The sequence below is a fragment of the Orcinus orca genome, chromosome 20, assembly GCF_937001465.1.
Source record: "Orcinus orca chromosome 20, mOrcOrc1.1, whole genome shotgun sequence".
NCBI classification, from domain to species: domain Eukaryota; kingdom Metazoa; phylum Chordata; class Mammalia; order Artiodactyla; family Delphinidae; genus Orcinus; species Orcinus orca.
The window spans coordinates 4568459-4596393 of record NC_064578.1 but is presented as its reverse complement, the minus strand read 5'-3'; the positions used below and the strand labels follow the sequence as shown (position 1 = coordinate 4596393).

Here is a 27935-nt window from a genome sequence, read left to right as displayed (position 1 = left end):
CTAAAAATAACCCGGTGGGCGGCCCCCATCGGGAGTGCGGGTCGGGGTGGGGGGGCCTGGGCTGGGCGCGGACACATGATCCCTGGGACCCGGCCGAGTGGAGCTGAGTCTGTCCGGCAGACCGTGCACACTTCTGCTCCACACTTCCAGGACCGCCCCCCCCCACCCCGGCCAGAGGGCCCCTCTCCTCTGACCATCTGGGAGGAAATGCCTTTGACCAGCTGCAGGATGGGCAGCGGCCGGAGGAAGGTCAGCTGGACTCTGTGCTGCCTGCTGCTGCTCCTTGAAGCCAGTTCTGCCAGGAATATCTGGAAACGGGCATTGCACGCGAGGCTGGCGGAGAGGACCCGTGTAAGTGCCCGGGCTGGGGGGGGCTGGGAGGAGATGGGTGATGCCCGCACTGTACGGTGTACAAGCGCTCCACCCAGATGCGGACAGCACAGGGCAGGCGTCCTTCTTTCTTTATCTGAGTTGTGCCAAAGTCGGGTGGGGAGCAGAGGGAACTCACAGCCCTCCAAAGATTCCGAGCCTGGGAGTAAAGAAGCCAGGGGCCCCTGAAAATGCACAGGGGGCCGGTGACGTGCTTTCGCCTACCCACGTTTACTTTCTCCTGACAAAGAGCACCTGATTTTAGAGTCCGAGGACTTAAAACTGAGTGTTTGTCTCAACAGTCAATAACCAAATGTCGATAGTCGATAGGATGCAATTATGCTTCCGTGCCATTCCTGACTCATTCAGTAAACATTTAGTGGAAACTGCTCCAGGCCGGGCGCTCTGTGCGTTCCTGTAGGTACAACATGGAGACACCAGCTCCCACCCTGCAGGGTGGTCGAGTGGGGGAGGCAGTCAGGTGACATGTGACAGCAATACAAAGGGTCGGCTCGCTGTGGTGGGAGGCGAGGAGCATGCGCCCTGCAGCCCTAAGTCTGAATCCAAGCTCTGCTGCTCACAGGCTGTGTGACTTGAGGAAAGTTGTTGGACGTCTGTGAGCGCCGGTGATCTCATCTGAAAAAGACAGATTGATGCGTTCCTTTCAGTTCCTTTCATCAAATATGTATGTCTGATCGCCACTATTTACCTAGGTCACTGTTGCCCTAGGCTGTGGGGATACAGACTTATATGTCCCCAAGCCTTGGGAGACTCGTGTTACTCCACAGGGCTGGGCTTGCAGAGAATGAATGAGAAGTGAAAGGAAAATGTATACAAGCACACCTGATCTCATTGTGCTTTGCAGAAACTGCGTTTTTACAAATTGCAGGTTTGTGGCAACCCGGCCTTGAGCAAGTCTCTCAGCGCCTTTTGTCCAACGGTGTTTGCTCATTTCTTGTCTCTGTGTCACATTTTGGTAAATCTCCCACTACCTCCAACTTTTTCATTTTTACTCTATTTGTTACGTTGATCTGTGGTCAGTGATCTTTGACGTGACTATTGCGAGAAGATCGCGACTCACGGAGGCCTCAGAGGATGGTTAGCATTTCTCAGCAACAGGCTCTTTTTTAATTAAGGTGCGTACATTGAGTTTTTTAGACATAAGGCTATTGCACACTTAATATGCTACGGTGTAATGTGAACCTAACTTTTAGATGCACTGGGAAACCAAAATATTCTTGTGACTCGCTTTCTTGCAGGGGTCTGGAACCCAAACCACAGTATCTCCAAGGCGTGCCGGTAGTGTATTTGGTGACAAGTGTTGAGAAGGGAAATAAAGCAGGAAGGGGACCAGGAGAGAGAGTGGAGGTGGAAAGGGGTGTCACTTTAGATCCCCCACCCCAAAAGGGAGCACAGAGGCACAGAAGGTTCGGGAAGACAATACCAGCACTCTCAGCATATGAGTGAGCGTGTAAATGACTCCGTATCTGTCAAACACAGCGCATAGCGAGTGGTCCTTGCGTCTTGGTGACTTTTACTCAAATATTAGGAAATTGGTTGGTGTTTGCTTCCCCAGGTGGAATGTAGGTTCCTCACAGTAGGGCCTGATTCTGTCTCCGTCAGTGCAGTGTTCCTGGTGCCTGCCATGAAGTAGGCGCCCCATACATTCTTGTGGGTAAATTATGGGCAAGTGCAATGGAAGCACAGAAGAGTGTGTGCAGCTCTGCCCCAAGAGAGTCAGGGAGGGTTTTCCAGGATCGGGGACATTCAACCCAGGGCTTTGAAGGATGACTAGGAGTTTTCCAGGCAGAGAAGAGGGAGAAGGGAATGTTTAATGACCCCAGGCACCATGTGAAATGAAACTGTATTGAGGCTAATCTCAGCCTCCAGGGCTCACACTATAGGTCAAGCAGGAGGCCACATGGGTGTAGAAAAGCATAGTAGCAAGTGAAATCGTGGTAGGTACTTGGAGGGAGAAGAGAGAACCTTGTCAGGTTGGACTCCCCCATGCTTTTCGCTGTTCCAACAGGATGATTTAGGCCTCAAAGCATCCAGCACTTTGGTTCTAGGACCACAGAGAGATTTCCAATACACCATCTGGCCTTATCTCCACCTTGTCCTGGAGCGTCACAGGGGCTGATGCCGTGACATCTCACTAGGAGGAACGAGGAGGCTAGGAGGTTGGGGACGATATGCACTGGGGGTCAGGGGGAGTCTCTTTAAAAACACAGGCCTGGGGCTTCCCTGGTGGCGCAGTGGTTGAGAGTCCGCCTGCCGATGCAGGGGACACGGGTTCGTGCCCCAGTCCGGGAAGATCCCACATGCCGTGGAGCGGCTAGGCCCGTGAGCCATGGCCGCTGAGCCTGCGCATCCGGAGCCTGTGCTCCGCAATGGGAGACGCTGCAACAGTGAGGCCCGTGTACCGCAAAAAAAAAAAACAAAAAAAACACAGGCCTGGGTGGGCTTCAGGAACCAAATTACTTCTAGCCACCATTTGTCAGAATGTAAGCACTTTGAGTTTGTACTCACTAGACTGGAACTCTTCCCTGCTATCAACAGATATCAGCTTCCCTCTCCGGTGCCTAGACATGGGAGAGGTTTGTGCCCAGATTGTGCCTCACAGAGAGCCCCTGGGGAAAGACAGGCTGTCGACTGGTGGCTCAGAGGACATGGAGGTTGGGCAGGGCGCCAGGCCTAGGAATCTTTCAGTGACGTCTCTCATGAGCTGTGCAGCTTCAGGCTGCTTGCTGCCCCTCTCTGGGCCTCAGGTCATTACCTGGGAAATGAAGACGAAGGACCAGATGACCTCCAGGGCCCTTTCAGTTCTAACATCCATGCAAATGTCCAACAGGGAATCTAGGAGTAATAGGAAGCAGCTCCGCATATTCAGGGGCAGGACTTCTTATGTGGCCCCCATTGCCCACCCCAAGCTGGGTCAGCCCTTCAGCCTTGGCCCTGGACCCCATGGGGCAGGTCAGGGTGAGGAGAGGCCAGGTGTTCAGGATTATGCTGAAGCCAGCTCATACCCACTCCAGAGAGTTAAACAGCCCTTATTAAAAATGAAGTCATATAAACTTATATAATTTACATGAAAAAGGAAGGAAGGAAATCCTCCTTATCAGAAACATATCACTTCCTAATTATTTTGGTTGCATTCTTACCATTCTCCCTTCTCTCGAGGTCATTCATGTCTGTGGCATCTGCCTGGTAGAAACACCATCTCTCGAGGAGCTATTACACGTCTCTTCCCAACTCCTCATTCAGTGGCCTCACATTGGTAGCTTGAAATCAGCCGCAGTGAGAGTATTTACACCATGGAAATTGGCAAAGGCTGCACATGGAGAACTGGGTGTTAAACCCGGACCCGCACGTGGCTGCCTGCATCTTGGCTCCTCCCCTTCTCAAAGCCCCGCCCCTTGACAGAGAGGGCAGAGGGGCCTGAGGGGGTCCGGGGCACTTCCTGGATGCTGTGTGCATTTTCCTGCCCAAGAGACAGTGCCTGAGAGGAAGACACGGGAGGCCCTGTAGGGAGGCTTGTAAGGAGAAGCCTTGTCCTCCGTGAGCCTCCGTTTCCTCGTCTGCAGCGTGGGAGACGGCAGAGCTACTTTGCAATCCAGCGGAAAGACCCCGAGAGCCTTCAGCCTGGTGCCTGGCCAGGGAACACCTCTCTCTGTGGACTAATAAAAGGAAAACAAAGATATTTACGAGGCTAGATAAGACGGAAAGGAATAGGCTAGGAAGAGAATGTTTGTCAGTAGCCCAAGAGGCTTTCTGGGGAGCTCAGGGCCAGTTCTGTGGAGCTGGTGTTTTGGGACTTGCTTTCCTGCCGTTTGGTGAAAGTTGTAAGAACAGTTCTTTGCTGAGCGTTCCTGTGTGTCAGGCCAGGCTGTCTCAGGATCCTCTGAACAAACCTACCAGGTGGGACTTATCGGAGCCGCCATGTCGGCTTGGGGACTGGGTAGCCCCATGATCCCCACGTGTCACTGTGGCTGTGTGTCTGTTTTGTACCCTAAGCTCCCATTCGGGGCAGCTGGAAATGGCTAGGCAGTTTGCACCCTGCCCAAAGGTGCCTGCCCAGTGGAGGGGCAGCGTGGGGCTGCAGCAGCCCAGAGAGAGGATGTAATGCATCCTGCCGGACGGGGCACCCCTTTGCAGTTGGCCTGCCCAGAGCAGCATCTTCTGGTGACGAGCACAGAGGCCCCGTGCAAGGCGTGTTCCCCAGTCTCCCCAGGCTGGTCCTCCTTTCCCTTGTTACTTCTGTGAGCTCGAGAGCTTTCTGGTGCATCTTTTATTTTTTGCTAAGTTAGCAAGAGTGGGAGAGGCAGGTGGCCGGGAGCTGTGGGTACCTCCCCTCTGCTCTCATCATTCCCTGCGTCCTGAATCCTCACCTTCAGCCTGGAAACTCTGTCCTCGGAACACGCTCGGCCGGCACACAGGACGGGCCAAGGTGCTCGGGTCCATAACGTGGGAGCAAACGGAGCTGAAGGACCACGGCCTGGCTTCCTCAGCCCAGGCTGGGACGCCTCTGAAGAGTGATCTGGGCAGTTTCTCAGAGGTTGCCCTTGGGTTTGAGCTCCAGGTGCCCAGGGCAGTCACCTGGGCATTAACGGTCCCCAGATGGCCCCCCCTTCCCTGCCTCACGTGCCCCCTCCCCTGCTAGAGCTGCCTGGGACCCTCAGCAAATATACCACCTGCACTAAAATCCTAGTCTCAGGGTTTAATTTTGTCTCCCCTACCCCCAAAAAGATCTGTTCAAGTCCTAAGCCCTGGTGCCTGTGAATGTGACTTTATTTGGAAATAGGGTCATTGTAGTGTAATTAATTAAGATGAGGACATATTGAAATTAGGTAGGCCCTTAATCCGATGTGGCTGGTGAAGAAGACAAGAGAGACAGAGACACACAGGGAGAAGGCCGTGTGGAGACAGAGACAGAGATTAGAGTGTCGCATCTCAAGTCGCGGAACTCCAAGGATTGCCAGGAGAGAAACATGGAACAAATTCTCCCTCACAGCCTCAGAAGGGATCAACCCTGCCGACACCTTGATTTTGAACGTCTGGCCTCCAGAGCCGTGAGAGAACACAGCTCCATTGTTTTAAGGCCCCCAGTCTGTGGTGTTTGTTACAGCAGCCCTAGCACACTCATACAGTCAGCCTCTGGGAACCAACATAGTCGGTTCTGTTGCTTGCAACCAGCAACCCCAATGGCAGACGCTTCCCAGACGAGGGAATTCCGGCCAGAGCAGAGAGTGACTCACCCCGCACCATTCTGGCCGTGCACTGGTGAAGCTATCACTGTGCCCTGAGAGTCCTAGAGGCTTTCCTTGCTCCTTGAAAGATGTGAGATGGATTGCACCCCTGCAGGACCCCATCATCAGCACCACTAGGACGCCTCCATCTGGAGGGGAGGGGCTGCTCAGTGGGTCCTGGAGTGTTCATGGCCAAGACCCCGCAAGTCCCCCCTGGGGGCTGGAGAGGGGGGACGTGACATGCCGCGGTAAAGTGCCCCACTGGAGGCTCAGCCCTCCCCGAGCACCTAACGCAGTGCCTGACGCGTCACAGACTCTCAGAAACATTTGAAGAACTAGGGGGAGGAGCTGGATGGATGGGTGGGTAGATGGAAGGGAGGAAAAACAAATGAATAGTGTGACCTTGGGGGTGACTTCCTCCTCTCTGAATCTGGCTTCTGTACCTGAGGTTTCAGTCCTGAAATTGATTCCAGGTGGAAGCGAGCAAGAGGAAAAGTATCTAAGAACCACGTGGTTATAACCTGGGACCCTGCGTGCGAGGAGGCAGGAAAGCAGAGGGAAACTTACCTGTCATGGTGGCACTAGTCACGGTAACCAAAGTAGAAACAGCCCAGATGTCCATAAGCTCAGAATACATCAACACAACGGGGTCCATCCACACAACGGAATATCACTCAGCCATAAAAAGGCATGAAGTACTGAGACACGCTCCAGCATGGATGAGCTCTGGAAACATCGTGCTCAGTGAAAGATGCCAGTCAGAAAAGGCCACATAGCCTATGATCTATCTGTACGAGATGTCCAGAAAAGGCACGTTCATAGGGACAGAAAGTAGATTAGACGTTGCCAGGGGCTGAGGGCGTGAGGGTGAAGGAGGGACTGCTTAATGAGAACAGAAGTTTTCCAGAAATGAACACAACATTGTAAATCAACTATACTTCAGTTAGAAAGAAAGAAGAATTTGTTTGGGGTGATGTAAATATTTTAGAAACAGATAAGAGGCAGGTGTTGCCCAATATTGTGAATTTAATCAGTGCCATAGAATTGTACACTTAAAAATGGTGAAAATGGCAAATGTTATGTTATATTGAGTTGGCCAAAAAGTTCATTTGGTTAGTGAATATATTGTTCAATAAAATTCTTGGTGAAAACGAAAAATGTGTCTTTTATTTTTGCTTAAAACCAAACAGACTTTTTGGCCAACCCAATGTATTTTACCACGGTGAGTTTTTTAAAAAGCAGTGGGAACCTAAGGTACATCTTAGGGATTCTGTGAGGGGCTCCTGGTCAGGCTTGTCTCAGCTTCATGGTCCCCTCCTCAGAGGCCCGTTCCCTGATCCCCTATTTAGGTCTCTTCTCGACTTCTTCATAACGTTTACCTCCCTTATTATGACCTGCATGAATTTTTTTTTTATTCTGACTTTGTTTCATTTTTCATTACCTACCTTCACAGATAAACAGAAAGAAAGCAATTCGTTTCCTTTCTGTGTGGTGTTGGGTTGGTGTTTGTCACATGTCCTGGAGCTGAGCCACACGTGAAGGCAGGGCCAGTGTCTTCTGGTTTAGGTCAGCTCTCCTCACATGCAGCCAGTGCCTGGCACGTGGTAGGCCTGGGAACTATGAATTTACCGTGAAATGAATGACTAAATTACATTAAAACCCTCTAGAGCGGAAGAGCAGGGATGGAAAGTTCCAGAAGACTCCCAGGTGCACAGCAGGGCTCAGTGGACACCAGCTGGAGGAGTTGGCCACGTGTGCACTCTTGCCCTCGACATGCACTGAGATGGCTTGTCCTGGCGTGAGATCCTGGGTTTTTGAGTACCTCTCCGAGGACGTCCCATTAGCCATGCACCGAACTTTGCTCCCGGAGCCCAGCGTGTCCTGGAGGTCTCAGGGCGTCAGGAAATGGCATTCAATGCACACTAAACGCTAAGCCCTCTGTTCCAGGGAGAGACATATTTTTAGATCTTTGACATCCGAATTCCAGAGGAAGAGCAAGTAAAGCTTAGAAGAAAATTGGCTTTCTTCCCGCACCAAGCAAACCGGTCCTGGGGTGCATATTTATTGGTCAGGCCGTTAACTCTGGAACATTCCAAAGAAGGGTAAAGCTCTTGCAGGGGAATGAAGGGGGTGGAGTGCTGAGGGAGGGATGCGGTAAACTGGGGCAGCTCTGGAGACTGAATTCTTTCTCCTTAAATGGAAATGGTTTCAATTTTTTTCCAGATTATGAAAACAGTGATGTTTACTCTGCACACATTCAGACAATACAGAAAGTCACAAATAAGTAAAAATATTCTAAATTCTCCGAGACACGAGCTCTGTTGGCATTTTGGTATGTGTGAGTGCCTAGACTTTTTCGTGAAGCAGTTATGATCGGCACACGTTGTTTTCTTAATGGTATTTTGTTCATATTGTTTAAAATTTGTTTATTGAGATGAAATTCACATACTATACAATTGACCACGTTACTGGGGACAATTCAGTGGGATTTAGTGCATCGACAGTGTTGTGCAACCACCACCTCTCTCTAGTTCCAAAATCTTCCCATCACCCCAAAAGGAAAACCCAGACCTATTAAACAGTTGCTCCCCACCCCCCTTCCCATCCTCGCCCCCTGGCAACCACCAGCCTGCTTCCGGTCTCCATAAATTTCCCTATTCTATTATTTATTTATTTATTTTTGGCTGTGTTGGGTCTTCGTTTCTGTGCGAGGGCTTTCTCCAGTTGCGGCGAGCGGGGGACGCTCTTTATCGCGGTGCGTGGGCCTCTCACTATCGCGGCCTCTCTTGTTGCGGAGCACAGGCTCCAGATGCGCAGGCTCAGTCGTTGTGGCTCACGGGCCCAGTCGCTCCGCGGCATGTGGGATCCTCCCGGACCAGGGCTCGAACTCGTGTCCCCTGCACCAGCAGGCGGACTCTCAACCACTGCGCCACCAGGGAAGCCCAAATTTCCCTGTTCTAGACGTTTCATATAAACGTGATCATACACTACGTGGAATTTGTGTCTGGCGTATTATTCATATTGTTTTGTACCGTGCATTTTTCATTGAACGATATATGGTGAATATGTTAATATGATAGATCCGTGTCCTCTTTTTTTTTTTTTTTTTTTTTTGGTACACGGGCCTCCCACTGCTGCGGCCCCTCCCGCCGCGGAGCAACAGGCTCCGGGCGCGCAGGCTCAGCGGCCATGGCTCACAGGCGCAGCCGCTCCGCGGCATGTGGGATCCTCCCGGACCGCGGCACGAACCCACGTCCCCCGCATCGACAGGCGGACCCCCAACCACTGCGCCAGCAGGGAAGCCCCCGTGTCCTCTTTTCAAAGACCTCTGTGGTGTTCCAAGGTGTGGATCTGCAGTTATTTGTTTATCCAGCCTCCTTTGGTTGGACCGCCAGGCACTTGCTTCAGTGGACCCTGCATTTGGACTAGTGGAATTGGGCTTCCCACTGAAGCAGCCCAGAATTGGCATTTCCCTACCTGCTTCCTGAAGATATCAGAAGAGGAATGGCTTTGCAAATCTACAGAGGCCTCCAAAAACTCCCCCCAGGGTATGAAAAAGAAAATAGCCACCAGGTCAAAACCTTAAGGGAACCATCTTTATCCAAGTCAGGCAAATAGCGCTGGGACATTCTTGTCCGAGCTGTACCGTAAATGTATGTTCACAGCTACTTTGAAGCAGCCTTGCTGTACCATCCTTTTGCAGGGATGAAAATGAAAGATGGAGATCATGGGTTGTCTGGGATATTCATGAAGGACGTTGTCAGTCAGGGGTGAGCTGGGATTTGACATGCTGTTGTGTTATTTTCAGCTGAGTGGCAACGGAGGGCTGGGGCTGGCTGGGGCTGCAGAGAGCGGGGGCCAGGACGAGTTCTTTCCAGAATGTATCCCTTGGGGAGGCAGTTACATGACTACATCCAGAGCTGGGGCTGGTCCAGAGGTGGGCAGGAGGCAGGGGCGTGTGAGAGAGGGGGACCCCGAGCCGACAAAACGGGAAGAATCTCACAGGCGAGACTGAGAAGCAGCTCCCCAGATCCAGGCTCCTGGGACAGGAAGTTGCCAGAGTCAGACAGACCCAGGTTTGAATCCTGCCTCTGCTGCTGGCCAGCTGTGTGACCTGGGGCAAGTGCCTTTAATATTTCTGTGTCTGTTTCCTCATCAGTAAAGTGGGTGAATAATAGCAGTGAGGGTTATGCTGAAAATTCCGTGAAACTCAGTATGTGAGGACCTAGCACGGCGTTGGCACGCAGTGGGAGCTTAATAAATGCTGCCTGCCCTGCAGTGATTATGAATCAGCCTGCCCGAGTTCCGACCCTGACGCTTCCCCATATGCTGAGTATGCGCCTCAGTTTCCTCACCTGTACAATGGGATCAGCAGGTGTAACTACAGGGGAGAGATGGATGCTACCTCAGGGGACCCTCAGGGAGCAGTGCTGGGGCGGCTGCTTCCTCTTAGGAACCCTGCCAGTTGTTTGCCCCCATCCCCCCCACCGCCCCCCCTCCCTCCCTAGAAATGATGGCGCCGCTGCGGGAGGGTTTCTTGCTTGCGCACCTTTAGACCCCAGTTAGATCCTGAACTCCTTGGGGGCAGGGACCGGCTCATAGGTTTCTTTTGCATCCGCCTCAGCATCACACCTAAAGCATCATCAGTGTGTGAGTGAATCGAGGGCGGGAAGGAGGGAGGAAGCAGGAAAGACCAAAAATAAAAGTAATGATAAAACCAAGCGATCAGCATCGCCGAGCAGAGCACCCACAGATGTGGTCTCATCTGCTGCCTCCGCAAACCCCCGCAGCGGGCACTTAACTTCGGGGCCCATTTCGCAGGTGAGGAAGACGGAGGCTCAGAGAGGTCATTTTCCTGTATGATGACACAGCTACAGGGGTCCAAGCCAGACTCATCTAATTCCCACACCTGAGCTCAAATCCCTGACTGTTGAAGTCACGGGCTCAGCACCGTCCATCTTGGTACACTTGAAGGTGGGATGTAACCCCTAAGTTCTCGCCCCAAAGGAAGAGGAGGCATTAGCTGGGCAAGGAGAGGGAAGAGTTCTGAGTGCAAAGGACAGTGTGCGGAAGGCTCCAAGGCGAGGAGGAGTTTGGGGTCCTAGCAAACCTCCAACACTGACCCCAGACTTATATTCTGGATGCATTATTTTGGCTTCCGGAGGGAGGAGTGTAATATGACCCTTCTCCGCCGGTGGCCTTGGGCAAACCTTTAATTCTCTGAGCCTCGGGGGGCCTCGTCTTTAGAGTGTGGATAAAATAGGACCTGCCCCTCCTGGACTCACGTGACCAAAGGTGTGTACAGGTGCTGGGGGAAAGGTACAGCATTAAACAAACACGAAGGGACAGCTCCACATCAGTGCAGGCCACCTGGCCTGCGGAGCCACCTTCACAGGGACACTGTGCAGGTTGTTAAACGCCTAGAAGGATGAGGATGCCTGGCACGTGGTGGACCGCCAGTAAGAGATGTCCGTCACTGTCACGCCTCCATCATTCTCAGCATCACAGCTTTCAATCAACCACAACAAAAACGAACTGAACACCGGCTCTACACCAGGCACGGTCGTAGGTGCTGGGGACACAGGTGGGAAGAAGACCGAGTCCCTAGGAGGACACGTTGTAGCAGGGAGAAAAACAGTAAACCGAACAGTGAATCAATACACTGTCCTCCCAGGGTGATCAGAGGTTTGGAGCTATGTAAGGCAGGCAGAGGGGAACGGGGAGCATCAGCTACGGGCGCGTGTGAGCAGAGACCTGGACCAAGTGAGGGCTGGAACCAGCCCGGCATCTCAGGAGGGAGACACAGCCTGTAAAGGCCCGGAGGTGGGACCTCAGACAGGCCAGGGCGCTGGCCAGGAATGAGCAAGGGGAGAGTGGTGGGACGACAGGAGGGAGGCCAGAGAAGTGGAGGGGCAGGGGCATGGGGCCAGCTGGGGTCTGACCTTTAGCCCAAGGACTTTGGCCTTTAACCTTTAACCCCCGTGGGCTGGGAAGGTGATCTATTTATTTCGTTTATAAAAGTCCGTTCTTTCTCAGAACACCAGGAAACATCCTTTGTTTAGGACCCTCTGTGAGCATCACCTTGCATGACATGAAATATTTTTCAAAACATTTAATCCTTTAATCTGGGCCCCTCCGTGAAATCGGTTCTTTATCACCCAGGACCATCTGTTGTTCCGGCAGCACCATAAATCACTGGGGCATTTGACTTCTAAGGCGCTTATCTCTTTTGTTTTCTCCAAATTCTGAGAACCGACATTTGAATTTTCCCTGGAGAACGCCCCTGTTAGGGGCTGCCCTTAGGAAGTCACCCACCTGGGAGGCCTTGGAGGTGGGTGGAAAGCGTTTCCCGTCTGATCTCCAGGTTCTGTTAAATTTTATAAATGAGGCTTGATGTGAAAACAGCCTGGGCGGAAAAACCAGCCGTCCCTTCCCAGCCACGCACAGGCATCCTCCCTCACCCTCCGAAGGAGGCCAGGGCAGCTGTCACCTCCAATTAGGATTCAAATGGCGGGGCCCCAACGTGGGTCCGATGTTGCTAATTCTTAAGAAAATGAACTGAGTTAATGGTGCGGGATTATGTGCCCTGCCTGCATCTTGGAAATTATTCCTGAGGATACAGGAATTTGGGGCACCCAGCCGAGCAGAGGATGGCAAAAAGGCTGAACCAGGAGTTAGAAGATCCAGGAGTTACAAGATTGCCCCTTTATTTTGGCTTCGTTTCCGCCAAATGTTGGCTTTGTATTCATTTTTGCTTTTCACAAATTAAATGATTTATATAAGGGAGAAAAGATGAACTCTCTGGGTACAAACTACTATACACAAAATAGATAAGCAACAGGGGTCTACTGTAAAGCACGGAATTATATGCAATATCTTGGAATAACCTATAATAGAAAATAATCTGAAAAAATATATATGTATAACTGAATCACTTTGCTGCACACCTGAAATTAACACAATATCGGAAATCAACTCTGCTTCTATTTTAAAAAAAAAAAAAGGAATTCGCTGGCTGAAGCAGGGAGGGCCAGGAGCCCCACCCTCCCCAGACTGCACCTCTCCCGCGCTCCACTTGGTCACGGTTTCCTCCCCACCCCCCACCCCGCCCAGTCTTAGCCCCTGGTGGGGGGGAGGGGTCCCTGGGAGGTAGTTTGAGAACCACTGGTCCTTGTGATTGCACGCATCGGCAGATGCGTCTGGTCGGGACCTGTTCTCTGTGACCCGACGCCCCCTACTGGGCGCTGGGAGCAGCGCGTGGAGTTTGCAGCCACCGCAATAGCTGTGGCGGAAGGACGTTCATACATCCTTGACCTTTGAGGGCATATAGCATTGTGTAGCTTGCCTTTTATTTATTTATTTACTAACATATAAGGTTTTTCCTGTCCTTAATCATTCTTCTTAAGTACTTCTACCTTTTAAGTTTTTTAATTGTCTTCTTTAAATTGAAAAAAACTCAATGTGTTCATGGCAATATATATATATTGGAACCTGTGCAAAAGAGCATGCAATAAGGGAAAAAAAGTGTACAATAAGGAGAACTCTCCCTTGGCTTCAGAACTTAATTCTTCTCTCCAGAGGCAATCTTTGACCAACGGCTGCTGTGTATTCTTGTATATCCTTCCAAAGATGTTCTAGGCCTGTTAAACATATGCATATTACATGTGTGTGCATATGAATATTTGAAAACATAGGTGAAGAGCAGACAAACTGTTCTATATCTTAATTCTCTTCATGAACCACCATCTCTTGGGGATCTCTCATCAGCAGGTTTAGTGGCTGCGTGCTACTCCAGTCTGCAGTCTGCATTATTTACTTGGACAGTACAAGGTGCAGGATTTTGCAATACATATATGTTGGGGGAGATCGGGGGATCAGTGGGTAAAGCATTTTAGATGGGTGGAGCGGTTCAGGCATAAGCCGGAGGCGGGGCAAGCCGGGGTGGGTTTTCCCCCAAAGAACCTACTCTGTATCTAACTCTGTGCGTGAGTGTGCACGTGTGTGTGCGCACACCTGTGTCGGGATGTGTAAGACCTGCCCTCCATACACCCCACCTCCATATTCAGAAGCAGAACAGTGTTCCCGGCATAGATGGGGTCTGGTGTGACTTGAACTCTCCCAACCCCGCCTCTAAAATGCTTATTTTATTGGTAATGCGTCCACACTTCCTATATGTTAAATAGGATATCTTTTTTTTTTTTTTTTTTTTGCGGTACGCGGGCCTCTCACTGCTGTGGCCTCTCCCGCTGCGGAGCACAGGCTCCGGACGCGCAGGCTCAGCGGCCATGGCTCACGGGCCCAGCCGCTCCGCGGCACGCGGGATCCTCCCAGACCGGGGCACGAACCCGTGTCCCCTGCATCGGCAGGCGGACTCAACCACTGCGCCACCAGGGAAGCCCAGGATATCATATTTTTAACTCTTTCTGGAAACATAGTACCAGAAAGTGTGAAAATCCTGAGTTCAGCTCCATGAATCCCCACAAAACGAACACACCATGGAACCAGCGCCCAGATCAGGAAGCAGAACGGGGCCGGCCCCCAGGGACCCCAGACCCCCTTCAGGTCACCACCCACCAGGGGACCACGCTCCTGTTCTCACACCAGACATCAGCTTTGCCTGTTTTTGAACGAAAACTGTAGATGGATTCATACTATATGTTCTCTTGTGAGCTGACTTCTTTTTTTTTCTCGGTGTTATGCCTGTGACGTTTATCCAAGCCGTTTGCTAGGTGAATTTATTCATTTTGTGTGTGATCTGTAAATTCTCAAAGCTCTATATAAACAGATGAATTATAAGAAGTATATAAATGTGTGTGTATCTATTGTGTTTGTATACATATATATACACCGTATTTTATATGTAAATACATACATATATGTACATACATACATATAAACATCAGGATGGACGCTTAACATACAACTCTTATCCAGATTCATTTCTCCTTTTTGCTGCTGATGGGCTTACAGTCATTTCAGTTTGGGGCTATTACAAAGAGAAACAGCAGCCTTTCATCCTCAGAGCAACCCGCTGAGGCTGGTTCTGCTGTGATCACGCGAGGACGCGGCGGCTCAGAGAGGCCCAGCGACTCGCCCGCGGCGCACAGCACCCGCCCCGTCCCGCTAACGCCCCCTCTTCCCGCAGGCCGAGGAGGCTGGCGGTCCCCGACAGGCGCGAGCCGACCGCTGCCCGCCGCCCCCGCGCTCGCTGCCCCCCGGCGCCTGCCAGGCGGCGCGCTGCCAGGCTGACTCTGAGTGCCCGCGGCACCGGCGCTGCTGCTACAACGGCTGCGCCTATGCCTGCCTGGAGGCCGTGCCGCCCCCGCCAGGTAGGTGCTCCAGGCCGGGGGAGACGGGGTGGGGGGGCGCGGGGAACTGTCCTACCCCGCGCTGCCCGACTGGAGGAACAGCTGGGCTTAAACCTGGACCACCTGGGCGCGCCGCCCTGTGAGATGGGAGCATAGCGCTCCTGGAGCAAGCGTCCAGCTGCATGCACTGAGCGCCTGCTGTATGCGGGGCTCGCCACTGCGGGCAGAGAACTGCAGTCCAGGGGCCGCCCGTTAAAAGGAAAATACCCCTCTTATGAAGATGGGGGAGATTTCTCATAAAAAATCCAGATTTCCAGCTTTTCTTTTAAAAAATTTTTTTTTAATTTTATTTATTTTTGGCTGCGTTGGGTCTTCCTTGCTGCGCGCGGGCTTTCTCTAGTTGCGGCGAGCGGGGGGCTACTCTTCTTGCTGTGCGCCGGCTTCTCACTGCGGTGCCTTCTCTTGTTGTGGAACAGGGTCTCTAGGGCGTGGGCTTGGTTGCTCCGCCTCCTGTGCGATCTTCCCGGACCAGGGGTCGAACCCCTGTGCCCTGCATTGGCAGGCGGATTCTTAAGCACTGCGCCACCACGGAAGTCCTCCAGCTTTTCTTAAAAATACTGGACCGCATTCCCTAGGCCACCATCTGCTGGAGCCTCAGGTGCCCCTAGAGGGCAACGGGGGCGGCCTCCAGGTTTCCAGGGACCCCACAAGGCCCACTTCACTCATGACGCCTGGCCCTGGGGGTATTTGAGATGGAGACCTGACACCTTAGTGATCCAGGTGGGCATGCAGACTCCTGGGTTCAATCAAATCCACTGGCTAGCTGGTCACCAACTTAAACCCCCACTTGTAAAGCAGAGCTGAAAGGAGAATGTGCAGGTCACGCGGAGTGCCGCATCCGGAAGTGCTCAGCCCCGCCTCCGGCTAGGAGCAGAGAATCAGTAGGATGTTTGTTGCATCTGAACCGGGAATCTCTGTGGGAGACACAGGCCTCAGGGGTTCATCTGTGGAGGGAAGGAGTTTCAGATCCCTTCTGGAGAGGTTTGGGAGGGGAGGGAAGGGAGCCTGGGGGGAATACAGGGTGGGGCTGATTATGGGCAGCTGAGTGGAGAAAAGGTGCCCTAAAATTTCCTCCGCTCCCAGCCTCCAGGGGCTGAGCCTTTGGAGGACTGCAGCCTGTTAGGACTGCACTTTCGGCCAGAGGCTGTGGTCCCCCGGGCCTTCATTACTACCCCCTCCTCAAGGCCAAGGTAAGAACGAACACACTCAGTTCTCTTTGGGGTGAGGTCACAGCGACGACAAGGGACTTGGCACCCTTAATAATGCTCATAATTACAGTCTGTGCTGCCTTTGAGCACTGCCTCATGGCCACGCTGGCTCCTACAGGGCCTTTTATGAGAAAGACAAAATAGCACCCCTTCCTCTTGGAGGAAGCACGTAAAAGTATGCCCATCTGGTTGGACAAGTCAAAAAGGTGCCCCTTCCTTTGGACTGAGACAGGGCATAGGAACTCCAGCCTTACTTGCTGCCTAGAACAGGTGCTTCTGAGCAGTGCACAAACTGTACAACTGACCATGACATTCCAAATAGCCTTTCCTTACACCATCTCATTTAATGCTCCCATGGGGTAGAGAGACCACTATCAGCCCTGTTTTACAGCTGAAGACACGGGAGCTCAGAGAAGCTGAGTACGTTGCCCAAAGTCACACAGCAGGCAGAGCTGGCATTTCCATTTAGTCTTCTGACTGTGGAGAAGTGTCCACTGCCTTAGGCTCTGAGTGTAGGGTTACGGGGCCCCAGGCTCATTTGTGGGATCCCTCACAGCCCAGAACATCCTTCCCCCAGACAGCCACACAGCTCACTTCCTCACCTCCTTCAGATCTCAGGCAGAGGTGGTCACTTTCTCAGGGAAATTTCCCTCTCTAAATGGTAATCTTTCCTCTGGCCATTGCTAACTGCCTTCTGGCTTAAGCTTTCTTTATAGCCTAATCTAGAATATTGTGTTTCATTTGTTTCCTGACCATTCTCCTGACTTGAAGGTCAGCCCCATGAGGCAGGAGGTTTGGTTTGTTTCATTCACTGCTGTATCCCCACTACCTGAAATAGTCTCTGGACTCATAAAAGGTACTCGATGAAGAACAGATGAAGCAATGAAGGCCTAGCTTTCACTGGCCAACAGGAAGAGCCGACAAAATATTAGTCATAATAAGAATTACGATAATAATATCTAGAACAAGGTTCCTCGCCCTTGGCACTCTTGACGTTTGGGCTTGGGTAATTCTAGTTCGGGTGGGCAGTGGGGCGCTGACCTGGGCAGTGTAGATTTTGAGCAGCATCCCTGGCCTCCACCCACTAGGTGGCAGTGGTGGCCCCACCCCACACTGGGACAACCAAAAATATCTCTAGACTTCACTAGATGTTTCCTCGGGGCGGGGGCAAAATCGCTCCAGATTGAGAACCGCACATCTAACATGACTTGAAATGCACCAGGCCCTGTTCTAAGCAGCTTACACACTTCCTTGCAGGCAGCCTGTGGGTCTCCTCCAAAGCAGACCCCGAGATAAGGTCTTGAGTGAGGGGAGTTTATTTAGCAGGTGATCCCAGGAAGTTCTAGTTGGGGAGCAGAGAGGCGAGACCCTGGGCCTCCAGGCCTTTAGGGCCTGCATATTGATGGGAGACCTTGACCAAATTTCAGTATTCCAAAAAGTATAGCAAAATGTGTACGTTTCCCTGTACAGGAAAAATTAATACATTTCCTGTTTAGTAAAAAATAACATTGAAAATACATTTTCTAACATTAAGTCCGAGGCAGTGGGGAAAAGGAGGGAAGAACCAGAAGACTGGAAATAGAGGCTCAGGAACCACATCTCACCCCTCTCGTGTGGAAGTTGTAAACTGCTGGTTCTGCTGTTTCCCTTTCCACACTGAGAGCAACCTTCTTATAACCATATTGTGCTCTTTTAAAGAAAAAGCTAACTGGTATTTTTACCAATCCCTGTCTAGGTACTTTCAAAGGCACTGGACAGCACATCAATATCTTTATTTTGGAGTCAGACTAAAGCAGAGGTCATAAACGATTGTGATCCCAGACCAGTTTTATTTAATCTCCAAAGTACTTAAAATTTAAAAAAATTATTTGCCAACATTTAAAACCAAGAGTTTATATTTTTTAAAATATAGACCTAAAGTTTAAAAAAACACACACACAAAAACCACCCAGAAGTTCTGGGAACAGCTGGCCAGAGCTGACCAGCCGCTGACCCACTGAGGCAGGAACACTCTCCTGTTGGCCGTGATCCTACCCAGCCTACCGTCCTCCTTTATGTTACCTATCTGTCTCCAGAGGCATTTGGGTTTTCAATCCCTGTTTGGGGTTTTGAAGACCGTCCAGTCTACTACATGGTCACTCTTCCTGTTAAAAATGTGTTGGTCAGAGAACAGGCCATGATGCTGTAACAAAAAGACCCACAAACTCAGGGGCCCAACCTATTAGACATTTACTTCTCCCTCGGTTAAAAGGCCGGAGTCGACAGGTGGTCCATGACAGGCAGGTGGCTCCGCTCCAGTCACCCAGGGACCCAGGTTCCCTCTGTCTCGTTGCTCCACGTGGTGGCTCCCAGTCTGCAGGAAGCTGGAAAGAGAGAGGGAGGGGAGCCGACAGGTAACCATACCAGTGAAAGCTGGGATGTGGCGTGGTTACTTCTGCTCATATCCAATTGGCCAGAACTCAGTCACATGGCACACCTTGCTGCATGGGAGGCTGGGAAATGTAGTCTCCAGCTTGGCCAGCCAGTGCCTAGCTGAAACTCAGGAGTTCTGTTACTAAAAGGAAGGGATGAACTTTTGCTGGGGAACTGAGTTGTTTCTCCTGCGGGGAGGCTCTGTGTTTCATCATGAGATGTAGGCTCCGCATCCCCAGAGGCTGGGGCATTTCTCAGCTGCCTGAGGAGGGCCTCGATTTAACCATCTATTATCTTGTCAGTTTTAGACTGGCTAGTGCAGCCGAAACCTCGATGGCTTGGGGGCAACGGCTGGCTCCTGGACGGCCCTGAGGAGGCATTGCAAGGTACCTGCAGGGTGATGCCCAACCCGACAGCAGAGCCAGGGTCCCCCCTTCTCAGGTGCCCCCAGAAAACTGAGAACCAGGGTCAGCCTCTGCTCCGGCAGGCTGCCTGTCGTCTAATACCTGGCCCACTTGGACCCTCCCCACCCCGACACGGAAGGGGGTGGCTGGGGCTTGGCCAGGCTCTCAGAATCCGCAGAACAGTGTGGGTTTGACTGTCCCTGGCAACGGGGCCTCCTCCCTGGGTGGAGAATTCAGAGAGAGGGGGCTTGGGGTTTTCAGATCCCTCAAGTCACCATAAGGGGTTCACTGTTCCCTGCTGACGAGGCCTCCTTCCGGGGTGGGTGGAGAACAGTTTCTGAAAGGAATGGCAGGAGGCCCAGGGGCCTGGACACTGTGGGGGTGCGGCTATGCGGGAGCACCTTTGCGTTTGTGCAGCTGTGCTTGTGACCCTACGTACATCCGAGTGCGTGACCGTGGCTGTCAGGGTGTGCGGCTGTGCGTGAAGCCAGCTGGCTGTGCTTGTGGCCGTGTGTCTGAGAACTTGTGCATCCGTGTTCGTGCAGATGTGTGCGACTGTAGGGGTGTGTGTGTGTGTGCAGGATTTGTGTGCATGTGAACGTGGGTGTGGATATGGCTGTGTGTGTGTGTATACGTGTGTTAGGACTTGTGGGACGGCGAAAATGTGTGTATGTGATATGTGTGTGTATAGGATTTTGGTGGGTAAACATGTATGTACGTGTGATTATAAGCACGAGCATATGTGTTTCACTGTGTGGGGATGAACATACATGTAGTGGGTTGGCCAAAAAGTTCACTCGGTTTTAAGTAAAAATTGACGTTTTTCATTTTCACAAAGAACTTTTCTGGAACAATGCATTCGCTAACCGAACGAACTTTTTGGCCAACCCAATATGCATGTCACGATGCATGTATGCGAGGGCATGTTTGGGATCATGTGACTCTGGGCTGCCCCCGTGTGCATGTGTGTGTGCAGAGACCCCAGGCACAGCGTGCAATCTGGGGTGCCGATGAGAGGCGGCCCCTCTGCCCCCGTGGGGGCCACCCCTGAGCCCCCCGCGTGTGTGTCCCCCGCAGCAGAGGCCTGCAGCACCACAGAGGACGGGGCCGAGCCACTCCTCTGCCCCTCAGGCTATGAGTGCCACATCCTGAGCCCGGGTGACCTGGCTGAGGGCATCCCCAACAGCGGGCAGTGTGTCAAGCAGCGCCGGCCGGCAGGTGAGTGTGGACACCGAGCCCCACCCCACTCTCCCCAGAACCCCCCACGGGAGACCCGTCCCAAAGGAAGCCCCCGCCCCTGAGCCTGGCCACGCCCTCCTCCTGTCCCCTCTCTGCCCTGCTCCTCTGCACCTTCTCCCTCCTCATGTGAGCAGGATGCGGGCAAACCCCAGCTCGGCCACCTCCTGCCTGGCTGACCTTGGGGTCAGTTGTTTCAAATCTCTGAGCCTCGGTTTTCTTATCTGTAAAATGGGGCCACTTCATGCTGGGTTATGGGGATTAATTGAAATCATACGTGTGATGCCAGAGCAGAGACTAAAGGTGCTCAGTAAAAGGTGGATAATTTGTATCTATCTGTCCCTTTTAAACTGCACAGAATTTGAATTGTCTGAGAACCCGTAACTTCTCTCTGCTAGGACTGTTCAGTGTGACTTAATTAGTATTTGTCTTTGGAGACAAGGCAATAAATAGTTCAGTGAAGGGCCTGAATAGTGGGGCTTTAGTTTGCATACTTTTCCCCAGGGGGGCAAGGACGGCAGAGGAGGGACTGCTGAGGGTACCTAAAAGCCACTCCTGCCTCATGCAAGGTGTAAGGTGGAGAGGCTAGGCATGGAATTTGCCAGAAATGTGTGGCAAACGAAGAATCGGGAACTCCAGGGAGATGGAGGGTAACCATGTCAAAGCTGAGCTTATTGGAACTTTGAGACCATACCCTCCAGGGCCCACGTCCCCACTTTAACATCTCTTAGTCCTAATAGCTGAGGATAGCACCTCGGTCAAAATCGAGGATAATCACAGCGACCTTACTGGCCCAGAGAACCCATCACATGCGCTATCTGGCAAAGCATTTCTTCTTCCTCATTTGAGAATTTATTTCTCTGAGGTGTTTCAAGAAAGACATAGATGTTGAATCTGTTATGCATTTAATATCAGCATCATTGCAAGTAATAAAATTATGAGACATGGAACTGTCTCAGGAATCCTGGTTCCTGGAATTCTGAGCTTTGAAAAAAATTACTTATAAAAGGATTGGAACCAACCAGGAATCTGAGATTTCTCCTACATTCCACTTGCTATTTAGGGTTATGAGTAGGTTCTCCAGCCAGACAGCCAGGGTTCCAGTGGCCACTTGGCCCCTTGCTGCTGTGTGTGGCAAATCGCCCAACCTTTTCAGGCCTCGCTTTCCCTATCTGTAAACAGGGCTAATAGTAGTTAAGCTACTTCATGGACTCTTTGAGGAGCCAGTGAGTTAATCCATGTAAATAAACCATGTCTGTAGTTTCTCAAGCACAGAACCGAATCCCTTCTGTTGGCACCACTGCTGTCTGTAGACAACCACAGTGGACGGAGTACGCAGGTGGACGGGATACGCGGTCCTTCGGACGTACAACCCCAAGAACAGGCCAGCCTGTAGGAACCTGCTGGAAGGAGCAGCTTTTTCCAAAAGAGCTGGGGATGGTGGGGGTTAGTCAGGAGTCCTCTGAACCGAAATGTCATTTTTATAACTGGAAAGGCCTGGAATTACGTGGCCTTTCTCATCTCCTGATCTCACTCATTCAGTTATATGACTTCCAAGACCAGAGTAAGCCAGACAGGTTCAAACCCGTTCTCGAGGGACCAAACCAGTTCAAAAAGGACCCACTTCAAGGGTGGAGATAAACAAAGAGACAGGTGGCTGTACCGATGACACCCGGGGTTGATTGAGGCCCTTGTGGGCGCTCCCCTAAGCTTCAGTGCGAGCCTGCAAAGGCAGAAGTATGACCAGGAGCAGTGTTGAGTGTGATTAAGACTGCAGGCCACTGAAATGGGTTCAAATGCTGCGGCGTTCTTCCTGGGTGACCTTGGGCAGCTAACCTAAGCTTTCTTAGCCTCAGTTTCTTCATCTGTAAAATGGAGCAGTGAGGGTCACGATAGTAATTGCTTCTTGGGGTAGTGATGAAGCTTGAATGAGAGAACACTTATAAAGTGCTTAGGACAGCGCCTGACGCATAGTAGGTCCCCAACCAATGTGCGCAGCCGTCACCTGTCTTCCGGAAGAGGGAGGGCTGGAGATCAGAAACGTGCCCAGACAATGCATACACCTAACAGGGAGCAGAGTGAGAATTCCAAGCCTGGCCACCTGCTCCAAAGCCCATGGGTATGTGTCCTCCCCCACCCACAGGAATGATCGGAGCCTTCTAGATAGAAATGTAATTGAAATTTCCCCTAGCCTTGTCCCCAGAGGGCTGTCACTTAGCAGTAATTATTGGTAATTGTACAGGAGTTTGGAAACATCTTAAATTCTAACAACTTCCCTTGGAGCAATGGTCTCTGGGAATAGAGGAGCATTCTTGTCCCAGGGTAACCAAACAAGAAGCCTCGGATTTTAAGTGTTTAAAAAACTGCATATTTGAGGTCATTTCTTTTTTTAATTTTTAAAAATTTTTTGGTTGCGTTGGGTCTTCGTAGTGGTACACGGGCTTCTCATTGCAGTGGCTTCTCTTGTTGTGGAGCACGGGCTCTAGGAGCGTGGGCTTCAGTAGTTGTGGCACGTGGGCTCAGTCATTGTGGCTCGCAGGCTCTAGAGCACGGGCTCAGTAGTTGTGGCGCACGGGCTTAGGTGCTCCACGGCATGTGGGATCTTCCCAGATCAGAGCTCGAACCCGTGTTCCCTGCATTGGCAGGCAGGTTCTTAAGCACTGCGCCACCAGGGAAGAACTGAAGTAATTTCTGACTTACAGAAAAGTGGCAAGGAGAGTACCTTGGAGCCTCCACCCTAATTCATCAATTGTTAAATACTCTTTCCTTTATCGTGCTCTCTCTGCCTCTCCCCCAACCCTGCACTCTCTCTATATAAATCCACATAGTTACTTTTGGGGACTATCTGAGAATAAGTTACAGATCTCCTGCCCACGCCTAAGATGCAGGTCTCTGCTGAGAGCTGGCTGCTACAGGGGGCCAAGGACCACTCTGAGTTCAGCCTGGACCCTGATGTCTGAGGAGTTCATGTCTTTCTTGAGAGGAAAATGAACATCAACACAGGCAGTAATCTGATTTTTCAGAGAGCAGGGTCGGGGTCCTCAGTGCATCTTTTTATTTTATTTTATTGAAGTATAATTGATTTCCAATGTCACGTTAGTTTCAGGTGTACAACACAGTGATTCAGATATATACACACACATATATATATCTGTTCCTTTTCAGGTTGTTTTCCCTTAGAGGTTATTACAAAATATTGAGTAGAGTTCCCTGTGCTATACAATAGGTCCTGGTTGGTTATCTGTTTTATACATGGTCGTGTGTACATGTCAATCCCAACCTCCTAATTTATCCCCACCGCGTGCATCTTCTGAGTGGCTTCCATGCTGCTCCGATACTGACCATCCAAGACTGAGATGTGGGAGATGAGCTCCCCCCCCCGACTCTTCCCTCTGACAAAGTGACTTCACTGGACGCTGCCTGGGAAGGATAACAGGGTGGCATAGCCCAGAGCAGGGGCTCAAATCCATAGGTTTATTTTGTAAAAGTGACACCTCTGGTAAACACACCTGGTGTGAGGAAGGGGTCCGGCTCCGCACAGACCACCGTCTCCTGCCCATGGCATCAGGGGCCATAATTCACCCCCAGGGAGGAGGGAGGAGCAGGAATGTTTCGGAGAGCCTCCTGCCTGGAAGAATTTTGCCATTTGCTTCAGGAAATAGCCGTAAATGGAAGAATCGTGGTAAATAGTAGTCGTTGAGCTTGCTGATAAGCTCTCTGCCCGAGGGTGTGGGTCAGCCGTTGGTTCTGTCGCCTTGTACTAAACGTCACTGCTGGTCCTGGACACCCTGATGACTGTTAGGAGAGCCACAGAAGAGGAGGAAACAAAATGCCCCTGAGTACATAAACGTGATTTTGATGGAGCTATGATGGGCGTAGAATATTAGTTTCAAGGGCACACATGTGATTTATTAACCTTACAGCAGTCAGATGAGACGATGCACAGAGGGGGAGGGGGGCGTTTACCGATAGACGCGTTGCCACGTGAAACGTCTGCGTGATCTGGCCAGACTTCTCCGCTCTCCCACGTGGTTTCCCCAACTCCCACCAGAAGATGTTTTACTGCTGTGACAGGGCTGGGGCTGAGGAAGGAGGTGGTTGATGACAATCAACAGTGCGGATTGGGTCGTTCTGCTTCTGCATTTAATCGGCCGCAGTGTCACACGCCACTGTAGCTTCTGGAAAGTTCCGCCGGACACCTGTGAGAGAATGAGAGTGGAAAACACAAATAAGTTCTTAGTTTTGGCCTCATAAACTCCCCGAAAGGAGTTTAATCCTCTCACTTCTTTTCCAGATGGGCGATTCTTACGACACAAATTTTACAAAGAATATCCAGGTAAGAGAAGAACCGTTCGTACTTTGCGGAGGGTACTAAAAAGGGCAGTGGGCATTTCTGGGGTGAAGAAAAGAAACCCAACGGACTGTTCTGAGAACTACAGTTTGAAGCTGCTATGAAGGAAAATGACTGTATTCTCCGTGGTTGATTTTATGCTGTCAGATGGCATGTTGGGGGTAAGGTGCTAGGATGCCAAGATGCTTCTGTTGTGAAAAATCTCTCCTCTAGCCTGTGTGGTCCTCCACGTGGGCAGGAGCCATTCCAGGCTGCAGGCTGGGACTGAGGCAGCAGCTCAGGGATGGCTCATAGCGGACAAAATGGGAATTAGATTGGGAAATAAGGTAGAAGCCCTGTTGTCTGATGGTGGGCAAGAGGGGCTTACAGCAAACACAGCTTCACGCTAAACATCAGAACCTGGGACTAGACGTGCAAAAGTTCCTCCTACTTTCATTGAGGGAATTAGAAAAAATGGTTGACACCATCCCTCCAGCCAGTCATCCATCCAGCTATACATCAATCCATCCATTCTTCCATTCATCCACCATATCTTTTTAAAGAATTGACAGTACACAGGGCTTCCCTGGTGGCACAGTGGGTGAGAGTCCGCCTGCCGATGCAGGGGACACGGGTTCGTGCCCCGGTCCAGGAGGATCCCACATGCCGCGGAGCGGCTGGGCCCGTGAGCCATGGCCGCTGAGCCAGCGCGTCCGGAGCCTGTGCTCCGCAACGGGAGAGGCCACAGCAGTGAGAGGCCCGCGTACCGCAAAAAAAAGAAAAAAGAAAAAAAAGGACACCTTAGACTAGGATGTCAAGGAAGGCTTCCTGAGGAGGGGATACTGAAGCCCAGTATCAAGAATAAGAAATAGCGGGCAGAGGGACAGCAGATGTGGAAATCCTGAGGTAGGATGAACTTGGCCATCACAGCAGCCGGAGTGCGTCGTGAGCACGGGGCTGGGGTGGGAAATGGCAGGAGTTGAGGGCAGACCATACGGGCTGGGGGAGCAGCTGCAGGTGGGGACTGGGGGACCTCTTTGCGGGGGAGAGGGGGCAGGGCCAGGGCGCCGGGCCAGGCTGAGGTGTTTGGACTTGGTTTGGCCGGTGAGCCGTGAGCATCTGAGCAGGAATAGACACACCTTCACTGACAGAGCCCACTTCTTTTCGCAGAGGGTGGCTTCAAAAATGTGGCAGAGCACGGGAAAGGACGGCAGAAGCACTTTCAATAAAGCGACGGCAGTGGGTAAGTGGGAGGCGGGATGGGTCAGCGACAGCAGGTGGCTTTGGGCAGCCAGGTGTCCGAGGTAGCTTTCATCACAAAGTTGGACAGCGGGAGGGCAAGAGTAGGGCTTTACCTACGGGTAGAATTTGCAAATTCCCTTCTAATTTCAAAGTGAACATATGAGAGCTCTGGGCGTGCTCAGAAATGGAAGTTTCTATAGCCCATGGCCCTACATCCAAGGACCAGACTAGATTGTAACTTACACGTTCCTTTGCCGTCATGCCTCTGTGAACAGACAGACGAGCCCTCCTCTGTCCCATGAAGTTGGTCCCTCTGTCTCCCTCCCTCTGCCACGCGGTGCTATCCGGGGCCAACTCTCAGGCACGAACCGGGTGCCCAGAGGTTCAGCAGTCATTCGTGGAAACCTCCAGCATGCAGGCGTGGCGCTGGGGGGACGCCGTGGATAAATCAGGGCTCCTGCTCTCGGGGGTTACATCCTAGTAGGAGACTAAACTGGGCAACCAGTAAACCAGCAAGAAAGGCCCAGACTGCAATAGTGTCGTGAAGGAAGCTGGACAGACAGGTGACGTGATGCGGGGTAGCCAGGCGAGGAGGGAGCTGCTTCAGATCCGGGCCGGGAAGGAAGGCCGCTGTGAGCAGAGCCACGATATCTGAGCCAAGATCTGACATGGGCTCCCAGGCAGGCGGAGCGGGAAGGGCAGAGGTCCCGAGGCAGGAAAGATCTTGGTTTGAGGAACCCCAGGGAGGCCACTGGGGTGGGAACAGAATGATGGTGGGGAAGGCTGGCATCAGAGGCGACCAGGTAAGGAAGGCACAGGCTCTGCTCTCAGATGCTCTTCAAGGTGAGATGCAAAGGTCCAGGGGTCTTGGCCAGGAAAACCTGAACACCCACCCAGCGCTGTGATAGCTCAAGTCTGTGCATGGTAAACAAAAGCCCTTGAAAGGGGATGATTCCCCCACCCACCGCAGTGCCCTTGAAAGGCAAACATCAGGTTTGAGATTCAGAATACTCAGGTGTGAGTCCTGCAGGAAAGTCTAGAGTCCATGGGGATTGATGCCAACACATCTATTACCTAATGATGACAGGAACAGTTCTCGGAGTGGGTCTGACCCACCTGAGTCTGTGAACCTTACACAGGGACGTGCTGGGGCCAGTGGGAAAGAAAGGGACAGTGAGAGATGATTTGGGATGGCTCTTAAGAACCAGCCGGCTCCACCACAAGGTGACCTTAGGCAAATGACTTCCACTCTCCAAGCCTCAGTCTCCTCATCTGTAAAATGGGAGTGATGGGGAGGGATGCGTTAGGAACTAAGTAAGATAGGAGGGGAGACAAGATGGCGGCGGCGGAGGACACAGAGCCCATCTCCCGCAATGAATGCATCAAAACTACATCTCCACGTGGAGCACCGCTCACTGAAAGCAAACTGGAAACTGGCAAAAAGATTCTCGTGCAGCCAAGGTTATAAGAAAGATCCCCACAGAATCAGGTAGGAAGGGAAGAGGAAGATGGAGCCTAGAGAGACTTAGCAGTGAGTTAAGAATTTCGTCTTATTGGAAACTGGCATCTTTCTGGTGTTTCTGGGGGGTGTGGAGGAAGTAGATGACACACTTTTGACCCCACGTTCTTGGGTTCATATGAACCCAAGCAGCGGTTCATATTCATTCCCTCTTTGCTTCCCTTGCAGCCAACCTGGACGAACATTCCTCCACTTTCTGCTAAGCCTCAGAAACCGTTGGGTAAAAATGATTTGACCCCCAGAGGTCATGCCCAGCTCAACAGAGCATGACCCCAGGGATGCTTGGAGACAGGACCCCTGGCTCTCAACCCCTGGGTGGCCCCACCTGGCAGGGTGACTTCGTGGGAGCCACTCGCCTGTTCCGGGTCCCTGTTTTATTGTCCTGGAAATGAGGCCTACCTAGCAGTCCCCTTGACCTTGCAGCTCCCCAGATCTACCGTGGGAAGTCACTGCCTCTGTGAGCTGTGTGAAGCCCCTTTCTAAGACAGATGTCAGTGTCTTGGCTGGTACAGATTTCTTCCATGTTTGACTCTTGGAGGCATGTCCCCATCCCAAATGTCCTCAAGATACGTTTGCTCATCATAAAATGGAAATGAACTTA

General features: G+C 51.7%; 1 protein-coding gene across 2 annotated transcripts; it reads left to right on the top strand.

Moving 5' to 3' along the window:
* Window positions 1–27935, top strand: WFDC1 (WAP four-disulfide core domain 1). Of its 2 annotated transcripts, none has more exons than XM_049704094.1 (7): window positions 1–351; window positions 14761–14944; window positions 18906–18989; window positions 20088–20225; window positions 24538–24579; window positions 25744–25816; window positions 27503–27935. In XM_049704094.1, the coding sequence occupies exons 1-6, from the start codon at window positions 76–78 to the stop codon at window positions 25800–25802; spliced, it is 783 nt and encodes a 260-aa protein (XP_049560051.1). In that variant the 5' UTR covers window positions 1–75; the 3' UTR covers window positions 25803–25816; window positions 27503–27935. The 2 variants fall into 2 exon arrangements, with proteins under 2 accessions (XP_049560051.1, XP_004280138.2); XM_004280090.4 differs by having other exon boundaries at window positions 5–351; window positions 20085–20225.